The sequence below is a fragment of the Sycon ciliatum genome, chromosome 11 (genome assembly GCF_964019385.1).
Source record: "Sycon ciliatum chromosome 11, ocSycCili1.1, whole genome shotgun sequence".
Classification (NCBI taxonomy): Eukaryota; Metazoa; Porifera; class Calcarea; order Leucosolenida; family Sycettidae; genus Sycon; species Sycon ciliatum.
The window spans coordinates 21,464,901-21,477,583 of NC_088653.1; the positions used below are offsets into that span (position 1 = coordinate 21,464,901).

The 12,683-nt window shown below is 50.2% G+C and overlaps 2 protein-coding genes across 2 annotated transcripts; one reads left to right on the top strand and one right to left on the bottom strand.

Moving 5' to 3' along the window:
• The first annotated feature begins 1,357 nt into the window (after nt 1-1,357).
• Nucleotides 1,358-8,561, top strand: LOC135827173 (uncharacterized). The gene is made up of 3 exons (XM_065339699.1): nt 1,358-1,799; nt 4,015-4,937; nt 8,451-8,561. The coding sequence occupies exons 1-3, from the start codon at nt 1,358-1,360 to the stop codon at nt 8,559-8,561; spliced, it is 1,476 nt and encodes a 491-aa protein (XP_065195771.1).
• Nucleotides 8,562-9,517: 956 nt separating this feature from the next.
• Nucleotides 9,518-12,253, bottom strand: LOC135827174 (NACHT, LRR and PYD domains-containing protein 3-like). Its single transcript, XM_065339700.1, has one exon. It carries the CDS (start codon nt 12,251-12,253, stop codon nt 9,518-9,520), a length of 2,736 nt encoding a protein of 911 aa, XP_065195772.1.
• Between the last annotated feature and the right edge of the window lie 430 nt (nt 12,254-12,683).

The following is a 12,683-nucleotide window of genomic DNA, read 5'->3' on the forward strand; positions in this document are numbered from 1 at the left end:
CCATGTGCGAGGGAGGAGACACCACACAGAGTCGTCCACCAACCCCTTAGGGTCGAAGCCCACGCCGCCAGCATTAGCTGTACTACCGCTACCAAGGCAATGCTCGTGGGCAGCCGAGTCGTTGGATAACGGACATGTGCCACTAGGACAGGCAGAGTCACTACCTGACATACCAGAGCTAGTACTATTGCTAGTCCAGGTGGAATCCTGATAATTCGAATATGGCTTAGTTCGAACATACCGCTTAATTAGAAGTTTTTCCAGGACCGATTTCTGTCAATACGATTCCCACATATAATGTTCTGATAACTCGAACCTCGAACTGGATATGTCCGGTTAATTAGAAGTTCCACGGATTCCACTTACGTAGAAAATGTGTGGGATTTGTGCTGATAATTTGAAGTTAGCAAAGTGTAATTCGAAGTTCACTGTACATTGTACTGGTCAGTTCAGTTTGCATGAGCAGGCTGTGCCGGTCAGTTCAGTATCCTTGAAATCTGTGTCTAAGGTCCATAGCGCAACTCTGCGTGACCATGAGAGCATTTTGACATACATGTACATAATTATTGTGTTCTGACCTGTGGCAGCTACATGGCCGTACGGTGTACCATAACAAAACTCATTGACTAACATATTTTGTGAAAATATTATCCTGTAAAAGAATAGGAATGTAAACAACATACCTGTGAAAACGCAACCTTTAATGCTACTAACACAGTCTGTGACTACAATAATCATGACATCAACCCCAAAACATTTCTTGCAGTTTACTTTCGTAGAGTTTGCAACTTTGTGTTCCTCAACACAACTTACTTGCAGCTTTCTTCAAAAATATCCTCAACCTTGGTTCTGTCCTAGATCGTATATACATGCATTCATTGTTTCGTCTCATCATTATGGAGCAGCTTATGCGAAGGCTAGCCAAGCTTGCTTAGCGATGCCAACGCCGAAAAGCCTATAATACAAATAATCATATTGTGTTCTGGGTTCATGTTTGGATAATGGCGCACTAGCCAGTGGCTAGAGCGTGTTAGCGCCGCATGAACACCTGCCAGCTGGCAGCTTGATTACACTAATCAATCACGCAGATTCACGTAGCTAATCAGTAATCTACAGCGCAGCTCCGAAACCGCGCCAAGAGAGGTTGCAGCTCACACCTCGTATTTCTTCCGCTCCAAACTTTTCCCACGTGCCTTGCTTTGAGTGTTGCCTTTGTAAAAGTAGAGTTCGCTGCTGTTGCCTGGCTTTCACAGTTTTGCTCCTTGCTTTTTCTTCAGCTCCTAGCTTTTCCTCGCTGCCTAGCTTTTGCAGTTTTGTCTGTAGCCTCGTAGCTGTTTCTTCTTGAACATCGCATACGATGAGTTCAAATCAGTTGTTGCAGAGATTGCGTGTCGCCGAGCTGCGTGAACAGCTCGAAAAGCGCGGCCTAGACCCATCTGGCACCAAATCGGTCCTGATAAACCGACTCGAGGGAGCCGTAGACGAACGTGAAGACTTCGTTCCTGCTACTGCGGCTTCTGTTGCTGTCACGGAGGACCCGGATAATTCGGGTCGTGACAACTTTCAGCAGGAACTGCGGCGTATGGTGCGCGAAGAAGTATCAGCTGCAATCGGCACAGCGTTGTCGGGAGCACCAGAGGCGGCCTCTCAAACCATGGCAACTGTCACCCTGTCCAATCCTGCACCTTCTATCCCCGGGTTGAGCTCCATTGCATCTGCGCCGGCGGCTAGCAGTACCGAAACCTCGGCAGCAGCTCACCTCCTCGTGCCCAAGTCACTGCAAGATCGCATCGTGAAAGGTGAGTTCATTGAGCTGAACTTACTGTTGCCAGAGGGGCTAAGCAATTTTGTCTCTCAACCTGAATCCCGCTCGTTCGAGCTTCGAACCCCCAATCAGTCTGGGGGAAGTAAGCAGTCGCTGGAACTGGTTGAAACCAGCGACGGTCGCCAAGTCAAACGGCGAGTACACGACATCGCAACATGGCTAGAGGCATGGACCTTGTACACGGGGGTTGTCTGTACTCACGCACCACACCGTCTCCACGAATTGTTGGCGTACCAGTCCATCATCCTCAAAGCCAACCGCCAGTATCTGCCAGCTGCTTGGTTCAGCTATGACCAGCAACTTCGGTTGTCAGCCTCGCTCCAGCCAGGCAAGCGCCTTGACATTATCGACAACAATCTGTGGCAGCTATCCGTCACAGGTAAGGCCAGACCAGCATGTCCAGTATGCCACACTGTGCACCCTCCGTCCAGTCAGTGTCCTTTTCGTCCGAACAGAAGCCCCCAGCAGTATCAGCACGGGTCCACGCTCACCCGTTCTGAGAGCGGCCGAATCATCTGCCGTAACTTTAACTCCGGCCAGTGCCAGCACAAGTCGTCCTGCCGCTTCCACCATGTCTGCAACACATGCGGCGGCAACCATTCCCGCCAACAGTGCCCCAAGGCTGGGACCAAATCCCGAACCACTTCTCAGTAAGGTCCGCACCTCCGATAGTTTGCCTTCAGCCAGTACTCTCCACGCTTCCACATTCCGCTCACCTTTGCATGTTACCCGCTTTTCTTCCTTGCTATCTACCCACCCAGACCCACAGTTTTCACCATATGTTCTGCATGGCTTGCATCATGGCTTCGATATTGGCTTTTCAGGTGATCGTACTGTTAACGTTAATTCTCCTAATCTCCCTTCCGCTGAACACGCTCAGTTTATATCAGACCAGTTAGCTGCCTCCTGTAGTCGAAGGGAAACTGCTGGCCCCTTCACTTCACCCCCTTTCTCGCATATGCATTGCTCGGGCGTCGGTGCAGTGCCAAAGAAAAACGGCAAAATGCGCATGATCCACACCACCTGTCTAGCCCACTCGGGACGGCATACCTACTGATATATTCTCGCTGCAATATGTTACTATTGATGATGCCATCAATATGATTATGTCTTTACCCCCTCCAGTTTACCTGTCAAAACTGGATGTCAAGAGCGCCTTCAGGCAGATCCCAGTACGCATCGAAGATTTCCCGCTGCTTGGTATTTTTTGGCAAGGCCGTTACTATTATGAACAAGTGCTCCCTTTTGGTTTGCGCTCTCGTCCCTTCATTTTCAACACCGTTGCTGATGCTATTGAATGGATCATAAAGCATCATTTCTCCATAAGTGATCTTTTGCATTACTTAGATGACTTTCTGAACGCCGTTTCTAGCCTTTCTGTTGCTAACCGCCAGCTGGCTATCTTGCTCCGCGCATTCATGCTCTTAGGCGTACCCCTAGCCCCAGACAAGATAGAAGGCCCTGCTCAGTGTCTTACATTTCTTGGAATAGAGTTGGACTGCGTTTCCAAGCAAGCCAGGCTCCCATCCGACAAACTGACTGAGCTCAGATCTCTGCTTACTGCCACCCTCCAGCGTAAGTCTATTTCTCAGCGCAGCCTCGAGTCCCTTTTGGGGAAGCTCTCCTTTGCAGCACGGGTGGTCACCCCAGGGCGCACATTTCTTCGACGGCTCTGGTCGGTGTGCAGCAGGTATCAAGAGCCCCACTACAAGATAGTACTGGACTCTGCTGCTATGGAAGATATCAGGTGGTGGCAGCACCTGCTGCAACACTGGAACGGTAAATCGTTCTTCTTGCACCCCAACTGGACTCCATCGCCAGATCTACAACTCTATACAGACGCAAGCGGTTCACGTGGCTGGGGAGCCTACAACAACGGCCGGTGAATCAACGGCGCTTGGACCCGAGAAGAAGTGGAGAGAGACATCACTTGGAAGGAGCTGTATGCCCTGCTAGTCGCTTGCGCCACTTGGGGCCATGCTTGGGCAAAGCTCCGTATCCTTATTCACTGCGACAATGCTGCAGTCGTGGACTGTGTAAAGTCGTGCAGTAGCAAATCAGCCCCAGTGATGCAACTACTCCGCGGACTTTTCTTTGTCTGCGCCAAACATAACTTTACCATTTCGGCCATCCATATTGCAGGGAACAAGAACCTGATTGCTGATTCTCTGTCACGCTTCTCTATGCAGGCATTTCGGCGGCTCGCTCCCAGCGCCAAGAACCTGCCGGACAACGTGATATGGCCCCAGTACATGGGGAAGTAAGCTACTACGCTGCATGCGCCATTGCCCCGAACACACGGCGCACCTATTCGACCGGTGAGAGCAGATATAGTGCTTACTGCCAGTTGTGCCTCTGGAAACCCTTCCCAGCTACTGACTATCAGCTAAGTTGCTTTGCCGCATTCCTCGCTCGCTCAGTAAGACCATGTACTATCTCTGTGTACCTCAGTGCGGTGCGCAACGCCCAAATTGAACAAGGCTTGGGTGATCCCCTGGAAGATGCCTGGCTGCTGAAACGAGTAGTAAAGGGCATTGGACGGTGCCATGGCACAGCTGTTATCACACCTCGCCTTCCTATTACCATGCCTGTGCTCCGCAAAATAATGGATGCGTGCCAGTTGACGGAACTACTCAACCGACATGACCGTCTGCTGTACCAAGCATGTATGCTGCTTGCATTTTACGGCTTCCTTCGCTGTTCCGAGTTTACAGGGGAGACTCGGAGGACTGATGCTCGACTCGCAGACGGCAACATGCAGCTGTTCCTGCCAAAGTCAAAAACAGATCCACTGGGCAGTGGGGTCACAGTGTTCGTTGGCCGAGCCACGCAACCGTACTGCCCCGTAGCAGCGATGACAGCATACCTGCTCACTACCCGCCATCATCCATCCACTGGGCCACTGTTTGTGCTCTCAGATGGACAGAAGCTTACTCGTGCGGCATTTACCACCACTGTACGTTCATTGCTGGCAGCATCTGGCGTGCCAAACCTGCACCTGTATTCCGGGCACTCGTTCCGCATTGGTGCTGCTACGACAGCCGCAATGGCCGGTGTGCCCGACTCTCTGATCCGCGCCGCTGGAAGAGTGATGTATGTTTGCGGTACATGCGTATGCCAGCATCCCTTAAAGGGGAAGTGCATCGATTTTTCAAGTAGGGCTCAGATGAAAGACAATTGGATATCGGTTCCGATGGTATATCTCTCGCTTGCGTACGGCAAGGGAAACTTACAATATCGCCGATTTCCTGATCCCGTTTCCATGGCGACTACAGGTGATGACGCACATTCTGCTTAGCTCCGTGAGAGAGAAGGTCGATCACTGCAGAATTGTGTCATTTTCAGTTGTCTTCTTGTATTCACGAAGTGAAAGAAGTACTGTGTTCAATGCTGTTAGTGCCGTGAACTGTTTATTAGTAGTCCTCTCCGTTGTGTACTGGGACGTGACACCGACAGGGGAAAGCTGGAGTGCGGAGACGTTAGCTGGCAAGCGAAAATCGTGACGAACCAAGTGCTGAAATCTTGGTTGGGACAAATGAAACGTTCAGCATTTACCTCAACCAAGGACCATGCCGTTTGCTCTTTCCACTTCCTGAAGATGGATGCGCTGCCTGCTGGAGACTCTCCTATCTCTCGTAACATCTTCTGAAGCCAGGTGAGACGACGAGTAGCGGAGATTAGCGAACGAAATAATGTCGTATGTTTTGAAATTTTGCTGCTCAGGAGAGATGGCATTATATGAACTTAGTCCATGTGAACTCAATCAGCCCATGAACTAACCCATGAACAAATGCTTTCCTTGCAGACGTGCATGTGTCTATCCAATCTACACGTAGAGATCATTCCATGCCCTCAGTGAATGGCCTATTTATATATTATTTGTCCATACACTTCATCTGCATGTTGTCTCTATGGAGAAGGATATTGTTCATTTCATATGAAGAAGTTCGGGCAATAGATGCTTTCCTCTGGTACAATTCTGTTGACCTGATGTTCTTTCTAGCTTCATGGGTAGCTTAGGTGAGGTACCATCACCATCATGTTTACATGAGGGTCAAACACTGCACCGTTCTTTGTTGTGACATGACGCAAGTTATTGTAAGTGCTCGCAGACTCCATACATTCCAGCAACACCTAGCATGGTTTTCCGTCAACGTTGTGGGTGAACAAATTCCTGTCCAACATAATTATATTTATACAGACATGCCAGCACACACCATGCGCCATACACACACTTGCCCTGCCCCGTCGAGTCACAGCCACGTGGGCCCGGAGGGGCAGTGGAGAGAGAATGGGAGAACGCCGCCCCATGGCGCCCGGGACACAAAAACAAGAGTTTGTCCGGCTACATAGGGAGCAACACACATAAATACACCACACACACACACACACACACACACACACACACACACACACACACAAAATGAGAGTTCGGGTCATCTGCCACGAGACTGACGTACGGCCGGGGAGAGCTTCAGCAGCGGTGTCTATTCCTGCCCTGGACCGAACGGAAGCAGCGGTCGCGGGACACACAGTATTCACCACAACACGGCTCCACTGTCGTTGGGGGCTGAGCCACACACTTGTGACGGGCAAGAACGCCACAGCGATCACACTGGCATGCTCCACGCTGCTCCTGCACACACTCTCTCTCTCTCTCACACACACACACACTCACACACACACACACACACGCATACACACACGTGCGCACATACTGCAAGAAAGAAAGAGAGCATGAGTGTCAGATTCTTGCATAGGAAGTGTTTATCAGCACACACTTATACATGCACATGCAGGCACTCAACGACCAACTATGCACCATGCCGTATGTTCGTCAAACATAAGATTGCAATACCAAAGAACAACATAAACAAGATCACATACTTCGTTCTCCTCCAAGTGTGTCCTCCCCAGCCATTTCCCTAGGCGGAATGTAGCCTACGAAATGGTTTCTCTAGACTAGGAGAAGATGCTTGGTATTCGCCATCTCTCCTGAGAAATGTTCCAGCAAAAATTTCAAAACATACGACATTATTTCGTTCGCTAATCTCCGCTACTCGTCGTCTCACCTGGCTTCAGAAGATGTTACGAGAGATAGGAGAGTCTCCAGCAGGCAGCGCATCCATCTTCAGGAAGTGGAAAGAGCAAACGGCATGGTCCTTGGTTGAGGTAAATGCTGAACGTTTGATTTGTCCCAACCAAGATTTCAGCACTTGGTTCGTCACGATTTTCGCTTGCCAGCTAACGTCTCCGCACTCCAGCTTTCCCCTGTCGGTGTCTACTACTAATAAACAGTTCACGGCACTAACAGCATTGAACACAGTACTTCTTTCACTTCGTGAATACAAGAAGACAACTGAAAATGACACAATTCTGCAGTGATTGACCTTCTCTCTCACGGAGCTAAGCAGAATGTGCGTCATCACCTGTAGTCGCCATGGAAACGGGATCAGGAAATCGGCGATATGGCAAGCTTCCCTTGCCGTACGCAAGCGAGAGATATACCATCGGAACCTAATAGCAAAGTCACACCTTAGTGGATCCAAAATAGAAATCTGATGTCAATTTACTACTCCCAGGACGTTTTTGACGTCATCACTTTCAAGCCCTATCAGGGCTTGAAAGTGATGACGTCAAAAACGTCCTGGGAGTAGTAAATTGACATCAGATTTCTATTTTGGATCCACTAAGGTGTGACTTTGCTATTGCCTCAGTATGTGGGTGCATAGCAACCCACTCATGTCGTATGCAGGTGCAACTTTTACTTCGCCACCAGTTGTCACCCCGCCCCCACTAGCCAAATCAGTCAGTTTCACTTGCAACATCACCTTGCTGTGAGTGAGACCGCTTGAAATGTGCTTGGATCCATACAAAAACTGGATCCAGGTGGATCCAGTTTTCGAATTTTTCAAATTGTTGCTATGCCATTGCTATGGAGTGACGTAGCACTTTCAAGCCCTAATTCATCTGAGCCCTACTTGAAAAATCGATGCACTTCCCCTTTAAGTACAGTGTGTCGTCACAGCTTGCAAAGGTTAGCCATTTGGTCTGAATTTTGGGCTAGCAATTCTAAATATTTACGTGGTGTGCTGGATTCGCGGATGTTCGCTCACAACTGGTTTGCCCTGTTTGCTTGCTTGCGACTCAGTTGCAGAGTCATTGCCTGTTCGCGACTCAGCAGAGTCTTTTCGCGTTGCGACTCATTTGCCGAGTCACGTGACATTGCACCAGTTGTTCGAATCCAGCACTCCACCTATCCAATTTAACTCAACCAGACTATTCTGTGTGTGCTCGTTCATGCGTGTGGGTCCGCATGCACCCGCATGGACATGTCCGGCTGTGTGAAGCACGGGCTAATTAGAATGTCCGGATAATTAGAAGTTTTTTCTGGCATTTCGAGGTTCGAATTATCAGGATTTCATCTGTACTAGTTGTATCCCGGTGTGGCGTGGAGAAACGGTGCGACTCGGTGCCGTCTGGGTGACCAACGTGGCCCCCGCACACTCAAACGGGCCCCGTGTGTAGCACGCGAGCGTGACACAGACCGAGATCTAGATCTATGTGTACGTAAAGTGTGTACGTGTATGTGTACGTGTATGTGTACGTGTATGTGTATGTGTAGCAACAGCCGATCTACTTCTTGTACGTTCATGTGAAGCAGAACGAAGGGGAGATCGTGAGTGAGATCGAGAGTGAGATCTGCATCTGTTCCGTGAGCATGATCCAGAGCTAGATGTAGACCGAGCATGTAAATCACGTCACACACATATATCAGTGAAGTCACCCCTAATACGGTCCCGGCAGCCATGGCTGCAATGGAGGTCCGTGGAAAAACCGAGGCTGGCAGAACGACGTTCGGCCAAAGAAACAAAACGAAAAGGCTTCCCACCATCCACCCGAGGGTCAGGGTCCCCTTCCCTGGTGGAAGACTTCCGAGCCTCCTCCCTTTCTTGATCGCCAGAGGCTGCAGTGGTGCCGCGACCAGTTTCTATTATGCTCGTGGGTGCGGGATAGAACACAATCATTAGCCAGCCAGATGACTCGGACAACCCCGCCCCCCCCCCCCCACACACACACATGGATGCATAATACTATCCACAAGAGTGTGTGCTGTGCCGGTATAACAGGAGCCAGGTAAAAACCTTTCTCCGTCATACCACACACAATGTTAACCCATGCACAATGCCAGTGATTGACATTCATGTGAATCACTCCACGTGTTCTTCACAAACAAACATACAGTCTGCATACCGGTGCACTGCACACAGCCAACTGTCAGTGTAATTCAGGAAACACAGAAGAGACAAGGAAATGGAGTGAAAACATCGTGTCAGTACAAGACACTCAAAATAATATTTTTGTATTGCAGGCAGTGTTATCAGCATGGCAGCGCTCAAGAATTGAGAAAAGATTGAAAAGTTTTTGAAAATTATCTGCTATATAGACAGGCACCACTGGCAAGGAAAGCGCATACGGTCAACTCCGTGTTTGGCCTGGGCAAGAGGAAAATGGGCTTTGCACTGCCCCGTTATAGGCAAGCAGATAACTGTAGCGGCTGGAAAATCAAGTTTTGTACAAGAATAGAACACAGTGCTCACGGCCAGAGAGAATCTGTGCCGGGGCTGGTGCTGGCTATAACCATGGCAACTGTACAGTGTCATAGTAGCAACCAACGCCCTATTACCAGAGTTAAATCTCCTGGAGAGCACATTCAGGATCATCTACCAGCGGCTGGAGCTCGGACACCAACCTGCTGTTATCCCCATACTCTGGAGTGAAGAAGAGCGTACTAAGCTGGCTACACTGGCGAACAGCCTGTACGAACCGGGCTAGTACACGTCGTTCCTCCGATCTAGGACCATACGTGAAGGTGTATCCGTTGACATACAGTATTACCAGGTTCCTGTTAGAATGGAGAATTTCCAGAATGGACGTCAGCGGCACATCAGCACCGAGCTCACTGAATAACTGGGGAAGTGAAACAAGCCGCAAATTCCTACATGAACTCAGCGCTCGGCAGACCAAAGCAAAGCCGTCAATGCCGACTTCATCCTCATCTAAATACACTTGCTCCAGGCTGGACGATGCGCACAAAATGGCTGATGAAAAGACATTACCATCGGTACAGCGATTCCCATGCAAAGAGAGCACACGTACATGTGTGTAGTGTGCCAAGCCATTAAGAATGCAGCGCATAGCAGTGCTGGATAAGAAACACCAACCAAGGCGCACTTCCTGCACGTCCACACAAAAATGGGTTGTGAGGAAATGAGCAATGGCAGTGCAATCTAACAGGCTGAGGCTCACACCACTAAAATTCAGAGAAAAGACCTGAGAGAAGAATGAACAATGGCCATTACAAGATGACGTACCTTGATACTGGCAGTGCTCTAGATAAGCTACTAACAAATCAGCTAGGCAACGGCGTTCTCCCTCGTCACTGAAAGCAGGTGTAGGAGGCCGTATGGGTGCAGCAGTAGCAGCCGGGGCAGCTCCAGGTGCCGATGGTGTCGATATCTCCGATGTTGCGCTTGTCATCGAATGCTGCTCACAATGCGATGCAGTCCCGGGATCCACTTTACGTACAGCCGACAGGAACACCTCTGCACTCGCCTCCGCTGCCTCGTTCTTCCATACGCTTACAAGAGTATCCAGGTACAAGTCGTCCGTCAACTCCCTGCCTCGTGGCAGAGCATTGTCGACACGCTGACGACCACGTCCTTGCCCGGCGGTGCCAACCAGCAGCTGATCGGCGAGCTCTTTCATCTTTTCAACTGACAGCGTCGATTTCAGCACCGCATGGATACGGTCCACGTCGTTGCTTTGCTTGGTTGGCTGAGAACGGCTCACAATGTCGTCGAGCAGGCGTGTATCAGTCTGGCTGCATGCACGTTGTGTACGGCCGCCGTCGCAGAATATCCGCCACAGATGCTCCATGATGGCGACTGCGGGCTTTGGCGGTGTGAGCGCGATCAGGAAACGCCAGAACATGGTCATGTGACCGCTGTAATGGCCGACTCTCCTCACCAGCCACGCAGCGTCGTTCTCGTCGTTCAGCATCTCGCTAGACACGTACCAGGCCGCCAAGAACTCCTGAATGGACAAGTGAGCAAATCGATATTGCCGGTCTTCTGTTGAGCTGGTGCTCTTGTAAGCCATCAGCAATCCTAATTCAATTGCAGGCGCGCTGAGTTGTGCCGAAATGACATCCTCCTCGTTGAACACCATCTTTTGCTGAGCTAGCATAGAGAGTGCAAAACCGGAAAGCTCCTTCAACACTTCAACTTCGTCCGTCTTGATGGCGGAAAGCGTCTTGTAGCGTTTGCCCGCACGTCGTTCCATGACACGGCGGACAAGCAACTCGTACAGTCCTGTACTGGATTCCGGCAATTTACTACCGTCTCTGTCGTCCATGAACAATTCACAAGCCAGCGCAGCAAACAGAGGTGTACCCATTAGCGACATTGTGCCCTCTTGTGAGCGGAGCTGCTCCAGCATAGCCTCGCCTTCCACACCGCCCACCACTTTCTTCACATACGTTGCAACGTTGTCTGGTGAGAATCCAACCACCTCCACTTGCTGTTGATACTCTCCACACTGAGACAGGGTATGAGCATCAGTACATGGTCGAGACGTCACCACCACATGCATATCACCACTACGCCTTCTCAACAGTAGATCACGCATGTATTCACTGCAGTTCTCCAACTTGCACTCATCCAGCCCGTCTAGCACAATGCAAAGACGGGACTGGTTGCTGCGAAAGAACCGGGACATCTCCAGCAGCTCATCTGTCTCCACATCCAGACTGGAGAATCGACGTGCCAGCAAGTCGCACAAGCTCGTAGCAGCTTGCACCTCGGCACGTCGTAATTCCACTGCCAATACCAGATCAAACTTTCCACGCCACAGCTCACCTTTAGACCAGAGGTATTCCAGCATGATCAGAAAGATCGTGGATTTGCCACAGCCAGCGCTTCCATACGCTAGGACATTATTCTTGTTCTCTTCCACGGGTTTCTTGGCAGGCGGCTCCAGTAAACCCGAATCAGCTACCTCATGGGCACAGCCCGGGCGTGGCGCGGCCCCCTGATTGCAAGACCGCTCGCTGGTAGCGGAGAAAATATCTTCCAGTTCAATGCCACGCTCGGCCGTAGCGACCCTTCGCGGCTGAGCCTCGGAGAACATTTTCAACTGGCGTGCTCGTTCAGAACCAGACGAAAAGAACGATGACTCGTTACTGAAAAGCTTGGAAAGTTCGTCCTTTGTCAGCAACGTCAAGTTCACAAAAATGTCTTTCAATGGGATTTTGGCATCGCTGGCAAGTCCACCGCTAATCTGAATGCCAGCCTTCTCAACTGCCTTAGCCAGCAAATCACGGGCAGTTCGGACCGAAGCTGGCAACTTCTGCTCGTCGGACGCCATGGGTCACCGACTAGTTTGTGTCCAAGTAGCTGCAAGGAGCACCAGGCAACAACGTTGTGCAAGGAGACGCTACAAGTATTTTTACTTTGCCTGCGTGATAGATGATTGTACGAATCCTGGGTGGTCGGTGTGCGAGGAGGTGACGGTACGTGTTTAGCTCAGAACTATCCTCGGACTTTGTAGTTGTTGCGTTGTTTTTCCACCGCTACAAATCATGTATTTTGTGAAGTCCTGTTGTAATGCTATGGTGGTAGGTAGATCTACATGACATGTACGTGGTGGTGATGGGGGGGGGGGGGGGGGGGGGGGTAGATCCACAACGGCACAAGAAGAAACCCTTCAACACACTGCATGCACTGTACTGCACTGTAAAATGAGTGAAAAATCTCATTTTCGAAATATTAAATTATTTTTATTTCAGTGCTGTCTG

Bases quoted from the DNA above. Each gene is read 5' to 3' on its own strand.
- LOC135827173 (XM_065339699.1), top strand. From the start codon at position 1,358: ATGAGTTCAAATCAGTTGTTGCAGAGATTGCGTGTCGCCGAGCTGCGT. The intron at 1,800-4,014 runs GTGAGTTCATTG...TTCTCTATGCAG, and splicing joins GCAAGATCGCATCGTGAAAG to GCATTTCGGCGGCTCGCTCC. The intron at 4,938-8,450 runs GTATGCCAGCAT...GTGTATGTGTAG, and splicing joins TGTATGTTTGCGGTACATGC to CAACAGCCGATCTACTTCTT.
- LOC135827174 (XM_065339700.1), bottom strand. From the start codon at position 12,253: ATGGCGTCCGACGAGCAGAAGTTGCCAGCTTCGGTCCGAACTGCCCGT.